Source organism: Maylandia zebra, linkage group LG5, assembly GCF_041146795.1.
Source record: "Maylandia zebra isolate NMK-2024a linkage group LG5, Mzebra_GT3a, whole genome shotgun sequence".
In the NCBI taxonomy this organism is placed as follows: domain Eukaryota; kingdom Metazoa; phylum Chordata; class Actinopteri; order Cichliformes; family Cichlidae; genus Maylandia; species Maylandia zebra.
Window position 1 is genome coordinate 37,140,445 of NC_135171.1, and position 17,337 is coordinate 37,157,781.

The window sequence follows — 17,337 nt, forward strand, 5'->3', positions numbered from 1 at the left end:
AGCCATTTCCTTTAGGCGACATGTTTATTGTTTTGGGGATTTTCCGCCTTCTAGAACAGGAAGATTGGGATGACAATCCTACATACCTGCACACGTGAGCTGGAACAGAACCAAACCCAGGCCTCTGAGCTGAGGACAGACTTTTCTACATGCGGTACACACTCTGACAGGTGAGCTACAGGTGCTGTTCTTTTGTGCGCTCATAGGTTGAACAGAACAGGACACTGCCGCTTGGCTAAAACAAGCTCCGATACTGGACCTTATTTCTACCTCACAAAATCATAGCAACTGGCCAATAAATCCATTCGTTCATTAACCATTAATTAATTAAATGCCACATTGTACACTTGCCATAGAGTGGTTTCATCATAGTTGTGTCTTTTTTTTAAAAAAAACAGTTGCTTGCTGTTGCTGAAAACAACAGGGTTGATGTGATAGCTGAGTTTGTATGACTTATTTGGAAACACAGGAATCATCTGACTTCACTTTAAATTTGAAAATCCACATTTTTAACTGCAAGACTATGTTCCCCATCACATCTATATAATATTAATGGATACGATGCCAATAAAAACAAGCTCCATCTTGTATGTTCATAAACAGTATAATTGTTGTATCTTTAGTATTTCCAAGTAAACCCTTTGTCTTTACTTTAAAGTGTCACCCCGGGCAACTGAAATGTCCAAATGATAGTTGTGATTGGTCCAATATTTGTTTATATTATCTAAATGTATTTATTTATTTTGCTCTTTGAGTACCATATGGCATTAATTGCCTACAAATCCATGAATACTAATAGACATATGGTTGGATATGAACTAAATAATCAAAGGGTAATCCTGGGACAGGCTGTGCTTGTTTAATATCAGTTAATGACGCAGTAATTGCATTTTAACCTTATACATATGGCCTATACTTTATAACTGCAAAATGTGTTTTCTTTAACAAGACTGTAGTAAAGTCTGAAATAGTTTCTCTTAATTCAGCTGTTTTTACTGTTTATTTTATTTCTATCACAGTGAAAACCTCATCGCATAACAATCAGAAGCTGTTCCTAGATTTTTTTTAAAGTACTCTATAGGACATGTGGGAAATCTTTGTTATTTAAACAGATTAGGTTTCCAGTGTAGAGGTAATAGAGCCATTTAATCACTAGAGGGAGACAAAAGATTTGAATCTAAGCTTTGAAATTCCCTGTTGAATATTTAGTGTGAAGCTGAGCCATGGTCTATGACTTAAAAAACAAGTTGTTAGAAATAAAGTTGTTACATCAATATTCACTACAGTAAACATGAACCAATTAGAATAAAGTAAGCGTTGATATTTGAGTTGATTAGCTACTTTAGAATTATAAAGAAATGTTGTTGACAGATGAGAATATTTAGAGCATCTGTGTGGGTTTAGAGGAATTTTCAGTCAAAGCTCCAAACTTGTTTTCATTAAGGGAGCAACTGCCTCTAAACAGCCCACCCAGAAGAGTGTTTTCCAACACTGAGTGCTGGGACTTCTTTGCTATTTCACCTGCTGTGAAGCAGATGCAACACAGGCTGCCACACACACAGCTGAAGGGCTGACAGATACCTTGCCGATGCAACAGAGCATAGGAAATGAGGACTGCTTCATCAGCTTGTTTCAGTGACTCCTGCATGGTCTTAATGTCTATGCTGCACAATTAAGTGCACCTCTGCTGAGTCACCACAACAGTCCAGTACTTATCCACGTTGAGTTTCTGTCAAGACCGAGACTGAACGGCTTGGCTTATTACTCCTGAAATCATGGCATATTAGGAAATAGTTCAAAATAGTTATTGCATTTTTTTTCACATTTTTCATTACATATTTACTACTCACTACTAAATGAAAAAGAAAACTGACAGCCAGAGTAGACGTCTGCAAATTACAAAAGAAATGGAAAGCATTGCTAAACAGTTTGAACTGAAGAAATGAGGAAGGAAATAAAATAAATCTGAAAAATATTTTAGTTTGAACTGGAAATTTAAACATGAAAATTGTGGACTGAAAAGAACTGAAATTCCACTTACTGGCACTCATCTTCAGCATACGCAGGATTGTTTTGGGTTTTTAACTGAAACACCATGGGTTTGCATTTTTGGCAGTAGCCCCGGTGGAATCAGTTTACTAATCTAAACCACGATTCTACCTTCTATCTGCAGAAAATTTCAAACACAAACAACAAAGTTTTCATGTATTTTTTTAGCCCATTTCTTCACTGTCATGGAATTCCCAGTCTGGGAGATGAGGTCGTTTGGTCTTGGTCTGTATCCAGCATTGATTCATCCTTTGCGATGCTCAAACACCACGCTGCCAACTCATTTGGTACCTACTGGAGAAGAGCTTTGGGCTAATCATGCTTTGTACAACATCTTACTGGTCACGTGTCTGGTTTTAACAACATTTACTGGTTATTTGGTTATTCGCCTCTGTCAGTGCGCCCCAGGGCAGCTGTGGCTACAATGTAGCTTGCCATCGCCAGTGTGTGAATGTGTGTGTGAATGGGTGAATGACTGAATGTAGTGTAAAGCGCTTTGGGGTCCTATGGACTAGAAAAGCGCTATACAAATGCAGGCCATTTACCATTTACCATTTACCATTTGGTTACTGACCAACTTTAACTATGCCTCAGCTGCTGCAACAGGGCATCGGTGTCATGGTACTGAGGGGCATTATGGCCTCTTTCAGTTCCTGTTGTCCTGAAACCCATTTTGAATAAGAGCTAATAAATATAATTGTTCTGATTAACGTGCAGGCTTCTTCATGGTAACATCACACCCACTGTTTTCTGTCAGCAGAATTCAAGCCGAAGATGCTTAGTGGGTGTCATTCCTGATATAAGCTCTCTTCACTAGAAATACGTTTCTGGCCTTGAAAGCATATCGATTTTGTTTTCCTTATTGCAGAACTTATATATATATATATATATATATATATATATATATATATATATATATATATATATATATATATATATATATATATATATGCGCAGTGATTTTGCGCGTTTCGGGCACACTGGAAATGAGATCTGTGATCTGAGGCTGGGTGTTGAAATACACTCGAAATAAATAATGAATCAAAAACTTAATTATGCGTGGCTCAACCTCACATTGCTGATTAACGGATGGGCTGAACAAGAAGCTCTTTGAACTTTGAGTGTGTGTCAACACCGCTGCTAATCGCATCGCCCTCAATTAACTTTACTTAGCCTACTACTGGATAAACCTCTTTTGGAGGAGGAGGAGAAAATAGAGGGAGGGGGGTTCAATGTGTGTGTCTGCATGCCCCCTACCACAGCCCTCTACCCCCTCTTACAGGACTGCCAGCCCGTCTAGAGTTATTCCAGGAATGCGTTGAACATGGCTGCCGCGATGAAGGCGCAGAAAACGGGACTGCTGGAACTTCGAGTGACCGTGGACCGCTGGATCCGGGTATTGGCTACACTTACCGAAGATAGTCTCACGTTAAACCCCGGCGAGGGCACCGAAGAACCCGCGAAGCCAAACCCGAGTCCTGCCGGTGCTATCAACGGAGACCCCCCGAACCTCAGCTCGTCCCCGGTCCCGGAAACCATCACCAACGTGAAGCGCACGGTGCGAGTTACCAAGCAAGATGTTGGCGGGCTCGGAATCAGTATCAAAGGTAAGGTAGTTTACGAAAGTATCTTAAAGATAGCTAACTGCATGAACGGCGAGTTACTGTCAGTTAACACAAGTTTTGACTACAGCGTACCTTCTGTCACCCACCGCGAAAACAGCGGCCAGTTAACTTGCCTAACTTCAACAATGTGCAACAATTCTCAGAAACGTGCGTAAAATGCAACTTTTCCGCGATTTGCTCTATGACAAATATCCGTTCGTGTTATAACTCACACGTATAGGTCCGATGTTAGCGCAGAAAAAACGACAGCTGTGATTTTCTCAAGCTGTTTCTCTCCTCAACAGGGAACCATTTCAGTGCACCACAGTCACCGGAGACGGTAATTAGTTCGCTACTGTCATGTAACGTTGGGTTCCACCGTGTTTAAATAACTTGGATAATTGAATTGAGAGAAATCAGGAAATGGCACGTGATTCTGTTTAACTCGATTTGGGTTTTAAAAAGTTTCCACAAATCCCCGAATATTTTCCGTAGATGCTTATTACCCAGCAGTGTCGACACCAGCAGTTCATTTAAACATATTTATTTATGGACTACAGACACCAAACAAAGCAGGTTATAAACCTGAATATTATGCGTTATCAACCAACACTCACATACACAAATGTGTCATTAGTTTTATTAGATCTAACTTCTGATTATGAAGCTGTAACACCAATAAATATATGTGACAGAGTAAAATCCACGCTCTACAGAGTATTTTAGGTGGTTCAAAGACCTTTTTGGCTGTGGAACTTTGCTTTTGAATAAGCAATCTGGAGTAGACATGGACACAGAGACCTCTACTGCACATAGTGGCCACAAGAATATTGTTTCTACAGGGACTTCTCAATGAAGAAAGGTTGTAATCTCTCCATATTTTACCAGCAAAGCCTGCATACCTGCCATGTGTTTTGCAGCAGCTGATAAAAGACTTTTCCTTGTCCTGCTTCCACAAAAATAGCCTATCTCTGTGGGGATCTCAAACTGAAGATGATTAGGAAGGTTGAGCAGTGGGATGCTATGTAAATATAAAAGATAAAATGGACAGGAATGTGATAACAAAGTTTTAGGAATGTTTTGGATATTATTATATTTTATAGACGGACAAATATTACAGCTTTTGTTCTTGAAATTTAGTAGCAACTGATAGATTTACACTTTTTCTTTTTACACAGCTTGCTTTGTGTCTTTACATTGTCTTTATAATTGAAACAGTAATTAGGTGGTCATTTTCATATTCTTGCCACACACAGTGGGGTTCCGCCGCCTTGGCTTTAACTAGAATTGTTTGAGGTTATTGTGGTGAACTTATGATTCTTTTGTGCAACTTAAATAAACACTGTTTGTTGCACACTGATGTATTACATACTGTGTTTCTTATTTTGCTTGGGTCGTGATAAATGCAAATGCAGACCCCACAATTCTCGCCTAAAAAGTCAGCTTTCTAAATTCAGATTTTCCTGGTGGTGTGTTGTAAATATGTACTGGAAGAGTTTTCCTAGAATTACATATAAAAATAAAAATCTCATTAGGTTTCTTGCACAGTCTCAATAAATCTAATTATATTTTTTAATCATAACCCCTGTGTGATGACATGTATCATATCAATGAATTATTGTCAGTTCACAACCTTAAGTCACCTTGTGTTGTAAAGCATGGGCTGCCAAGGCAGTACAAGGTGTAATAAATAACGGGCATGGATCTATAAGCAGCATGTGTGGGTATAATTGCATGTGTGTGAGCTGTAGCTTCCTCCTGGCAAGTTTGTCTTCCCAGGTAATCACTTGGCGATTGGTTGATGTAAAGTGTCGAGTTGATAGATAATTGTAAACTTGCATTATTGTCATGTTGCAAAGATGGCTCATCATTGTAGCTGCTGGTGACATCTTAATTTTTAGTCCCCCCGCAATTCCGAACAACAACAAAACAAAGCCAAACCCTAATGACATAACTGTGATGTCCATCTGTGGAAATGGGTGGGTTTGAAAATCAGACAGCATGTTATTAAAACCAAATCCTAGCTAGAAGCCTTTTGGCTTGACATTGTTGCGATGCTGGATGTTCAGAGGCAGTTTTGGGAGGAAGGGTATACAAGATTGAAAGTGAAAGGTGCAGGCAGAAAGAGCAGGCCAAACATGAAATGGTATATGGGACAAGAGGTCAAAGAGGTGAAAAGAGTAAAAAGAAAAAAGAAGCAGGAAGAAAAAAGTGTCAGAAACGCAGGGGGAAACAAATGAAAGAACAGAGAAAAACTTGTAGGCTAGTTGACACCGCATTGCGAACAGCTGAGAGAAGCAGCTCACAGCAGTCAGTTGTCATTGGCTAAAGATGAAAGCTATGTGGCTGGGAGTGGAGTACTCCACTAGTGTTAATTTTAGGGAGCCCACCCCAGCTTGAGGAAGAGTACGGAGGCAACTTTAACTCACGTCTAAATTTAAGAGGGGAGGCATGGAATCTAGACTCCAGGTCTCTGGACAGGCAGAATGGTAAAAGTTTGCGTGTCTCTGCAGACATTTTTCCTTCTTTGGAGCCACTGAGGTGCACGGTCCGTGCATATAACCACAATGACAGTCAGAGGGAATGCTACTTTGAGAGAAGGCAGTTGGTGAACAGTACCATAAAACAATTATTTCACTTTAAAACCATCCCAGACTTTGTTTGAATAGTCCCTATGTGTTGAATTCCAGTTGGGTGGGCCAAATATTATGAAACCATGTTTTGGTTCCTGAAACTCTTATAACAGACCAACTCATACTTTTTCCAGACATTATTTTTGTCAGTCAGCAAGACTCAAGTGCAACATTGCATAACAAAAATATTAATAAAATTGCATTAGGAATATGAATCCACAATACTTTGAAGTTTTGTTTTGACTCTATATATTGTTCCAGCATTGTGTGAATTAAGCTGATGACAGTTGAAGTGCAGACGTGCAGATTTTTTGATGATGAAGAAGCATTATAATAAATAAATTAGATACACAGCACTATTATACCATTTACTAATCTGCCATAAGAAGCTTCTGTGGCTCCACCCTGTCTGTACCACTGCCACCCACCTTATATTTGATTGACAGATTCCCAGCTGTAGGTGCTGAACTGTATTTGACATGAAATGCACCTGCAAGAATGGTAGGAAGGAAATAAAGGTTTGTGTGGGAGTGGCAGACATATTAATGGTTATTTTTTAGAACAATATGTCAAAAAATGTTTATTCTGCAATCATTCCAGTAAGTGGTATTTCAGACTTGAGGGAAACTTCAGACTCTCTTGGGAATTTCCTCTCTCCTCCAAGGTCAGGCTTTATAATGTAAAGAAAGTGGGAAAAAAATATTTTTAACTGTTCCTTAAAGGTTTTGTCTCCTCATTGATTCAAATGTCTACTCTCTAAACGTGCCCCCATCCTTTTCTCTGCCAACGCTAAGTGTTTCTGACACCCTCCTCATCATCCCCTGGATACTTTAGCCCTTTTTCAGACTCACACTCTTTACCATAAAACCGATGACCTCCAAACTTGTTGGCCTTATGTCTAAACGAGCTTCACTTTTTTTTGTAAAAGTCATGATCTCTATCTTTCTAGGCCAGGCCGAGTAACATTTAAATATAACTTTATTAACGACACAAGTTTGAACTGCAGCCACTGCTGTCTCTCACATGCTGGTATGCTGAGCAGCACACACTGAGACGTTGCTCTTGTAGACAATGGCATGTTCAAAAGTGTTGCCACACTTGAGTAGAGCTTATGCTGACAATGCTTGTCTCCTTTTTTTATGGTAGAAAGCACTGGCTCCGTCATTGCCTTGGGCATGTCTGAATGAACCTGTGTGGAACATTAAAGTGATAGTGACCTATATTTGAATGCCGCCACTTTAACAGACTAATGAAGCCATTAATGTTACATTCATCATGTCTGAAAATGGCTTTAGAAACCAGTATCACTATATCCTAGAAACTCTCTTGCCTACTGTGCAACTGCTGTACTACATTTGAATCCTCTGTTATATGCACTGTGTCATCTTGAGCTATATCAATCCATATCAGCTTTAATGAAGCCTTATTGTATGTTCACTCATATTGTCTGCAGTCGTTGTTGCAACTCTGTCCATTCACAGCAATTCTGTTAGATCTTCCAGTATTAATTATGTGGTTGGATTAGCTTATTTACTGTTATTATTCAGTTTTGTACAAGAGTGTAGTTACTTATTTAAAGAATGTAATGAGTTGGGGCTATCTTGTGCCTGTTACCTCATGAATAAAATGTTAATTTAGTGGTATATAACATGCTAGGCCATGATATGTGTGTGTGTGTGTGTTCCTCCTTGGGTCTTCTGCAAAAGTCTGAGGTACTGCACAGAATCTTAGCTGTTCCTAGGACTGCACTGGACTTAGACCCCTAATGTTGTGCCTGTAATCTGCTGGAGCCACTCTTCCAGTTACATCTCCTAATGCTCCTGTTACCACTGGGACTATTATGGGCTTTACCTTCCACATCTGCTCCAGTTGTTCCCTGCTACTTCTCTGTTTTCTTGTGCTCCCTTTTCTCATGTTGCTGTCCCCTGGGACTGCCACATCTACGACCACTGTGGTCTTCTGCTCCGTGTCAACCACCACTATGTGTGGTTGGCTGGCCAGCAGCTGCTTGAAGTCCCACAGGACCTTAGCCTTGTTGTTCTCAACCACCTTCTGTGGTGTCCTCCATTTGGGAGTTGGGTACTTCTAACCCATATGAGGCACAGCTGTGCTTGCACACTATCCCAGCCACTTGGTTGTGTCTCTCAGTGTACACTGTCCCAGGTTACATCTCCTGCACCTTCCTGGTCCTGTTGACTGTGGCCTGTAGATCTCCAACGTTGATAGTAGAATTCTCTCACACTCCATATACAATATGCAATATCCATTTACAATGTCACCCACTAAAGAAAGAACTGCAGATTTTTTTTGTATTGTAGTATAGTGAAGTCTATCATTTCTACCAGTTCGTTGTATCTACTTACAACCACAAAATGCTCTCTTAGAATGACTCTTATAGGCTTATAGGCAGATAACATGGTATCCATCTACTTTGGCTTCTGTATTTATTGTTGGTTCTTCAGCTCCTTTTCAAAATGGCATTAATTAAACACAAACCTTAAAAAATATACCTAGCAGTATTGATAGTCATGCATGTTACTTAACTGTCCTGTGACAAATTCCCATATCTTTTTTTAAGATTTAAAGTAATTACTCAAGTTTATAAGTTTAGTTGTTTTTTATTAAACATTTGATGATATACATAAAAGATAGCATCACCAACAAAGCTTTAAAACCCACATTAACTTATCTTTTCTATAAGCTTTCTGGAACACCCTCGTTAATTCAGTGACTGAGTCAGTGAGGGCCACATATTGCCTCTGATTATACATCTATATGATGCTATGGTGCTCAGAATAGTGGATAAGTTCATCGTCCTGGTGGCGTGTGTAGAAGTTTTGATATTTTTAAGAATACTACATTGGGTGTCCAAAGAAATTTGCATGATAAAAATCCTCGCAGAGGGATCACCCAGAAGAAATAGCAAAAAAAACCAAAACACAAAAAGCATTTTATCGTCTTTAAGACTATTTCTCACTAGCCTGAAGGCCAAAGTCCAGCTTTAAGCTGACATTAACGATGATATTTCACATGAAGTGCGGAAGCCCACCACAAGAGTTACAGCGCATCCATCAGCTTACTAGTTGACCTTCATTGTGTGACAAAGAGACAAAGGGAGGGAGAGTCGGAGACACAGACCATAGTACAGTAGGCCGATCACTGTCTCCATCAGTTTTTATGTGCTCGTTTAACTGCAGTTTAGGTGACTAATGTTAAGGTGATAAGGGACAGAAACTGTTTATTTCATATTTATAACTACCAACCAGCCACACACTTTTTTAGTTTTATGACTCAGCTCTAACTTATACCTTCTGGTGTGAAGTCACAGTGAATTTAAGGGCATTTTTATCAGTGCTTTATTTACCAGCGTCCAAGAAAACATATAATTTGATTTGCTTTATATACTGCCAATAGGCCGTTCAAATAGGAACTACCAAACTGCTTTGTGAAGCTAATTAGTGGTAAAAGTTGGATTTTTCCACATGATTTTTAACTTGATTTTCTTGTCTGATCATGCAGGTGGCAAGGAAAACAAGATGCCAATCCTCATCTCCAAAATTTTTAAAGGCCTGGCTGCTGACCAGACCGAGGCCCTTTATGTTGGTGATGCCATACTCTCTGTCAATGGTTACGACTTACGAGAGGCCACGCATGACGAGGCTGTGCAAGCGTTAAAAAAAACCGGGAAAGAAGTCATCCTTGAAGGTAAGATAGTTTTCATTTAGCCAAAAACAATTAGAGTACATCCTGTGACTCTGACATTTTCTTCTTTGTCCAATTCAGTCTTTCTTTCATTGTTCTTCCTGTTGTGCGCCCGCTTTGCTGTTCAGATGCTCTAAAAAGTGACAGGATATTAGAAGTTAACTACAAAACATGCAAAGAAGAAAAACTCCTCGTATTGCCAAATGATATAGTCCTCAGGGTATTAAAGTACGTAAGTTCTTATATCTCATCCACCCTCTGTGCACCCCACAGCTCCAAATAGATACATAGGTAAAAATAATGAGAATGTTTGATACCTTGATATTCTTTATAGATTTTTCCAGACCTGATTCAGTCTTCCTCGAGGGTGAAAAATGACGAGCCGGGAGAGACGCTTCATTTAATCAAAACTTTGATCTGACTTCACCGGAAACATCCAAATAATGAGTTGAACTCAAACAGCGAGAAGAAAAGCCTCACTATTTAAGAATACTGTTAGGGCTCACACCTGTGAGCACCCCAGTATGCTAATGAACCGTCTTTCGATAATATTAAACCGTTTTGACACTGATACGAAGTTAGGTTCATGTCAGAACTACTGCAAACTCATGGGATCCGGCTGGCTTTGCATAGGAAGCTTTGTGGTGGAGTCAGAAGGTGTATTCCCGTCCTTTTATGCTCACTCATTTGTGTGAGATGCTGCAGCAAATGTACAATATCTCAGTCATTCTCTATTTCACTCTCAGTATATTCTTTCAGGGTATGTTCATGCATGGATGTAAATGTGACAGTCTGCCAGTGGGTGTAACACAACAAGGTGAATCTGAGATGTGAATTTTAATTGTGAAGACAGGGGGAAAGGATTAAAAACACTCTTTTCTCTTTCTAAATGATTGCTCAACAGGAATTTGGCATCTCCTGCCAAGCTGACACAGAAAGGACAGTGGTTGGTTCGAGTTGATATTATTCAGTGACGATGCTTCTCGTCTTCCAGATGAAAACCTAGTAGGTTTTTTTAGATACAAATTTAATAATTATGTATTTTCTATCCTAAAAAAACAGAATTTGAAGTTTGACACAGGTTATTGAATCGCTATTTTTCTATGACACAGAATTTCTCAGGGTTAACTGGCACAGTAGGGCAGCTTCAGCAACTTAAGTCAGCACAGGAGATACAAGTAGCGCTATAGCCAGGGGAAATCATTGCAAATCCCGCTGTCTTACTTGTCCACAGTCAGGCAGAAAAGTGTTGATATCAGACAGCTCAACCGGTGCTGCTGTGTGATCTGACATGTCAGGAATCATTTCATGGGTTTCCCTCCCCCCTGAGGGCCCGATAGAGGAGTGAGGAGGCAAAAGAGGCTCAGAGGCTCACTGAGGGGTATGTGTGCATGCACATTTTTGATGTTCTGCTGATGTATGTCTGTCTGACCAGGAGATGACTGGACTTCAGGATGCATATCTGTAGTGGAAATCTTGTGAGCATTTTACGGGAATAAAAGAAAACATCTTTAGGGTTGTGTGTTTTTTTTTTTTTTTTCCTGCTGTAATTTTCAAGATTGCACCTTTATTTCAGGACTATTCTGTATCATGATAATGCTTGAAAATACCGATGACATAAAGTTCATGTACAGTGCTTATTTTGGTTTTGGCATTTTGTCAAGATACTCACAAACACAGTGAGAAGCAAGCTCCTTTTTGGCACCACTCTGGTGTTAAAGGTCAGGGTAGCACTCTCTTTTACATGTGCACAGCAACAAACACACACCACTGCTGTGCTCACGGCAGTTTTCAGCGCTCTGTTAAATTCATAACACAGACGGCCTTGACTGAGATCAAGGAGAAACGGCCTCCATCATATTAAAATATCTTGACTATATGAACAGTAACACTTGAATCTGTCAGATAAACCCTTTCACAACATTTACAGGAGTTAAGGCATATTAGACACCTGGTTAGCATTCTGTACCTTTGCTGGGATTTTTTTTCCTTTCCAACTCTTTTGAAAGTCAAGTGATAAAATATTTTGTATTAAACACATATCTGCCCGCTCAGATTAATGCAATTTGATTGCTACAGCAGCACATGTAGGGTATTAATGTCAAGGTCTGCTTTAGCAGTATAATCAAAGGCTTCAAGGACACTAGGTTTTTCTTTAATGATGTGCTAGCTTAAGGTTTTTCTTAAGAATTGTCTGTGTGCATAAAATTAGAACATTAAAAACAGGAAAATTGCTCATTAGAACCAGTTTTGTGAGGGGTTAAGCATTTCCAGCGGCACATATGTGGCACAGCTGGGTATGATTTTACCAGTGTTTACTTTATCGATTTATAATGAGTCACATGATTTTAAATAGGCCACACAGTTGCTTAGCAGCCAATAGTACAGGAAAAGGGCAACAGTGGGCAGCTCCCAGGTGTGACCATGAAGGTGCGTAAAGCCTCTCACTGTAAATAGGAATTTGTGAATATTCTGTGTTTTTATTTTTTTGGCGGAAAACAATTAGAGCTAGCTTTCTTCACCTTACTTGTGGCCCTTATATTATATTGTTGATGGAATATCAATGGATGTGTATGAGAAAGATAGCACATGGGGTGGGGGGTGAGGGTGGGGGTATCAGATAAATATAACAGGCCAGATGAAGCCATAAAAGCACAGCTGCCAGCATTTCTTCACAGCGACATTTATGGCCTGACTGCTTATGTGTGAGTGTGCGAACATGCGGTGTCTTTACCTGTGTGTGTGCTTCTGCTGCATCACAACCTGTTCTTTTCACATTTTCCAGTCACAGCAACAACTTTTAGGCTTAGGATCAGGAGGAATGATGAGATTTATATATGAGTTTTGTAAAATGTTAACTGTGAAAACATCATGGACCAATTAGGCATTGTTTGATGAAGTGAAGGTGTACAACTGTGATGTTTCCATAAATGACAAATGAATGAGCAGCAGTTTGTCATTACTGCTGTGTTTCTATCCATTCTTAATTTGGACTCTTACTGAAAATGCATCTGCCGTTGCAGCCAGCTCGCCAGCCAAGACAATGTGCGCATCCACTCCACTATGTACATGCACAGAGTTATAAAACTTCGTGTGTGTAGGTGTGTGAGTTCATGTGCGTGTGTGAGTCTGTGAGAGAGAGAGAGCGCGCAATACCGGGTGGAGGGTTGGAATAGTTTGGTGGGAGAATTGTTCCCTGGGCAACCAAGGTTTGACTAAAAGGACACAAACAAAGAAACTATAGTGCCACATAGAACACAAATTTCCACTATCACATAAACACACACACACACACACACACACACACACACACACACACACACACACACACACACACACACACACACACACACAGAGGAAGGGAGGATAAAGAGGCTGCAAAGGACAGGTCAGGACATTGAGGCAAGTGTGAATGTGAAGGGGTGGGTTGGGGGTGGGTACATGCTGTCCATGTTTCCAAGGTATCCCAGGAGTCAAGTTTAAGTTTTTTTTTATTGTACGGGAAAGAATGTAACACACCACAGTGAGAGCTCCCGTGATGAACAAGGTGGAAGGCTGCTTAGTATCTGTGTAGACATGAGCTCCTGCAGTAGAAGGTTAAACTCAGAAAACAAGTACACAGGATTACATTTATTTTGAGCTTTCGTAATTGTTTTTTATACCTCGTTTGGTAAAGTCTAGTCATGCCTGCAACCCATGTCTGAAGTCCATCAGGACAGAGCCAGCAATGGCTAGGCCAAGTAAAGTGTCACAGTTAAGCCAAATAAACAGGCGCTAAAGATAATTAATGGTCACAAAACTGCCGAATTAGCTGGAGTTGCTCTCGACAGTCAACACTTTCTAGTGTAGTAGTAAAGATGGAGATTTATCAAAGAGGTCGAGTATCAATTTTGCAACTGAAGGAGAAGATAAAAGACAGATAGTTTTCATTTTAGAGTATAAAATTTCAAGTGGGGATTATTTAAACTAATAATACGAATGTGATTTACCGAAGGTTTGTGGTAGGCAATTCAATGCAAGTTGTGTGTCATTAACAGTTGTTAAATGACAAAAACAGATGCCTGATATTGCTTTGATGTTTGCCACTAAGAGTTTATTTGGAATGACTGTGGGAGATGTTATCAGAATGACCACATAACTGAGGTGGATTGCTCAAAGCTTTGAGTGTGGTATCCTTTGGCTCCTTCCTGCAGTTTGTCATGGAGTCCTTATCCTGAATGATTAGAGCAGAGCTCCAATAATACAGGTCTTCTGATGAAACAGTATAGAACTTTACTGTTCTTATTAACATTTGACGTTATCAAGATACTGAGAGTCAGTATTAAAAAATTTTGTATTTTCTTTTTTTTGTTTTATGTTTTTTGTCACAATGAAACATCTGTGTGTCGTCATTCAGCAGCGTACATAGGAAGCTCTGCAACATCGCCAACAGATTTTTTCATTTCTTGTTTCGTAACTTAACTCTGTTATCACATCTGCGACATGCTATATGGATATATATGTCAAAATAAAGCAATGTATAGTGAGTGTTGGATTATGGTGGGTTCCTGAAAAAGTCCAAAGTTAAAATTTTGAGTTCCCATTTGGATTTTTTTTGAGGAATGCCTTTTCAACCCAGATTTCCCACTAAAAAGTTGGAGCAGGTCGGCATACCCTGAGTTAGAAATTGCGGCAGTGAACATAAACAGTAGTAAAACTGTAAACCTTTGATCTGTAATGCCACTGTGTATTTTTGACTCAATAAATAAGCCATAAATAGATCATAGATCAGGCTCTGTCAATGAACGGAAAAAATAAGCACTGCTCTGTATTGCTAGTCATACCTGAATTGCTCTCCCTTGCTACGGCTGACAAAAAATTCAGTTTTTCCTGCCGTATTCTGGAACGTCGGTCACTTTCGTGTTCTGCAAAATCTCAGCAAAAATCATTCCGCCATTAACACATGCATGGGGCAAGATCAGTAATGTTTGGTGTTCTTTGACACATCCTACAGCTTTAGCACACACAGATTGCAGGTTTATATGATAAAAATGTTTGCAATATTGCAGCTTTATTGTTAGGATAAATCCAGTGCTCTACCTGAGCTGCAATATTTATCCAGAGAATGGCTGTCTTACCCTGGAAGACCCCACACAGTCCCCAGTAATTTCTAAAAGAGAATTTCCCTTTCCATCAAAAGCGTATCAGTTCTGCTTCAACTGCTGCTCATTGATCTGGATTGCCATGCTGTTTCTGGAGAGAAACACATGCCTAACACCTATGCTTACACTGTACTACCTTCCTTGGCAGATTACTTGCTTGCTCATTGGGTGCTCCTTTCTGATGAGTGTGCACTCTTCTTGGTAGAATGTGTTGGTCATTATTCAAATGAAATGCTTATGTATTTGTTTATAAATAAAGAATTCAGCTTCCACCTGCACATTTTTTTTGTGTGTCTGCAACCTTACGCTACTTTGCCCCATTTAATACATTTGGCCATAAAGCAGAATGATGAGAGATGTGATCATTTCCTCATTTAAATAAGGAAAAATATGAATGGTCTTACAGCATACTTACAGTATGTCCTCAAAAGCATACAGATTCTCCTCAGGGGTCTTCAGTGTATTGTGCTTATTTGGACAAAGGAGAAATATCTAAAGTAGCTAAGAAAAGAATTTTAAAAATTCTATACCAGAGTATAGAAATAATATTACCTATACAAGATGTGCTTGTCTGTAGTCTTAAATTGCTGAAATGTTCAATGTTTAAAGGTGCATATAAAAAGTACATTTTGGTCATGGTGTGATTCAAAGGTTTGTGCTTGTGTTTGTGCTTAATGTCAACCTGATGTTCAGCAGAGTTGGAGATTCTGTGTGTTTGTGTGATTATGTGTACAGAGGGAGAATGAGGGATGGAATGAGACAAAGAGCTTAAGACACAGAGAATCACAGAGTTTCTTATGCCCATTTCTCAGGACGCTTGCAGTTCTCTCTGTCCTGTCTTTTTCATTAGGGTAGCTGTTCTCTGGCCCAGTGCACGCATAGTCAGGGATTAAATAGGCTTAGTTATGGAAGCTCTATAGTTGCAGTCTTTCCTTTGTCTAAAATTATTTTAGCAGGAATGGTATATGTTTTGGACATGTCCTGTTAGTTGTATAAAGCATCCTAATGTCTGTTATCCCTGCTGGGAGGTTGGTTAGTTAGAATTATTTATTGACTTTGTTCCCATTTATTCCTGTTAGAGAAAAGTGTGTCAGTTTCAAAAGTGAGATGTGGTTAAAACAAATTAGAATTGAAGAAGCTTCTTGTATGAGATGTGAAACGTCAGGTTAAAACAAATCTTAATTTCTTATTCTCGTAGGCTGTTTAGAAAAAAAGTACAGCATTGCTAAACTTGATGACACGTACAAAAAAATTACTTTTCAAACCTTGTGATAAGTTGCATGATTAGGTTTCTTAATTGCATATATTTTCTTAACCACTTACCCGATTCAGGGTTTCAAGGTGGCTTGCAGCCCAAGAACTTGCAAGTAAGGTTAAGTGGCAATTCTAAATTAGCTGGATGTGAGACTGTCTCTCTTAGACAGACCTTTCTGTGGTGCATACAGCTTTTCCTCCAGTGTTAAATGGAGGAGATACTAGATTATACTAATTTATAATTATGTAATCTCCCACATTTGGTAACTTTTTGTTCCTTTAAATTCTTTGAAATATGTCAGTAAGATGCTTTGCCAAATAGGACATGTTCGGTCTGCGTAGGTTTAAAACATCTTTTATAGATGTTTTTTTGTGGCCTTGCCCTGACTCTTGGCTGTGTGATGTTTGAGTTGGCTTTGTCAACACACTGTGGATTGTCTGCCCACGGGAGTGCAAGTAGAGTGCTGCAAACACACACACACACCCACAAACATAGACACTCAAATTCCTGGGTGTCACACATTTAGTCAACTTTGCAGATTTGTCCTGATTTAAACATCGTCATTGATGGCAGGCTATTGTGAACCATTTCCAGTATACTGAACAACGGTCGATGTGCATGTTTTTTCTGAACTGTAACTGCTAGCCAGCACCTTCTGTGCATTTCCCATCAGTTGTTAATTTTTAGCCACACTGTGTAGCCAGTTGCACAGTGTGATGCTGTGTAAATGGCTACACATGTATCACATGTGCCAGGGACCAAGAGATAACTATCAGTGACGGCTTGTGTTGAGTCATGTGTTGCTACGCTGTTCAGGCTGTGCCTTTCATGCAGGCTGTATTTTGAATCTGAATCATTATGTCTCTTAAGATGAAGACTCAGTGAACACAGTGTGTGCACATTTGACTGTATTTAATAAATGTGGCTCCATCATCCCCCCAGACCTAAGGGTA

At 39.5% G+C, this 17,337-nt stretch overlaps 1 protein-coding gene across 1 annotated transcript in view; it reads left to right on the top strand.

Moving 5' to 3' along the window:
* Positions 1–3,176: 3,176 nt before the first annotated feature.
* snta1 (syntrophin, alpha 1) overlaps positions 3,177–17,337 on the top strand; it is a 30,057-nt gene continuing 15,896 nt past the window's right edge. The window contains exons 1-2 of the mRNA XM_004547650.4: positions 3,177–3,656; positions 9,806–9,991. Of these exons, the coding sequence (XP_004547707.2) occupies positions 3,374–3,656; positions 9,806–9,991 (469 nt within the window). The 5' untranslated portion in view covers positions 3,177–3,373. The remainder of the gene's footprint in view (positions 3,657–9,805; positions 9,992–17,337) is intronic.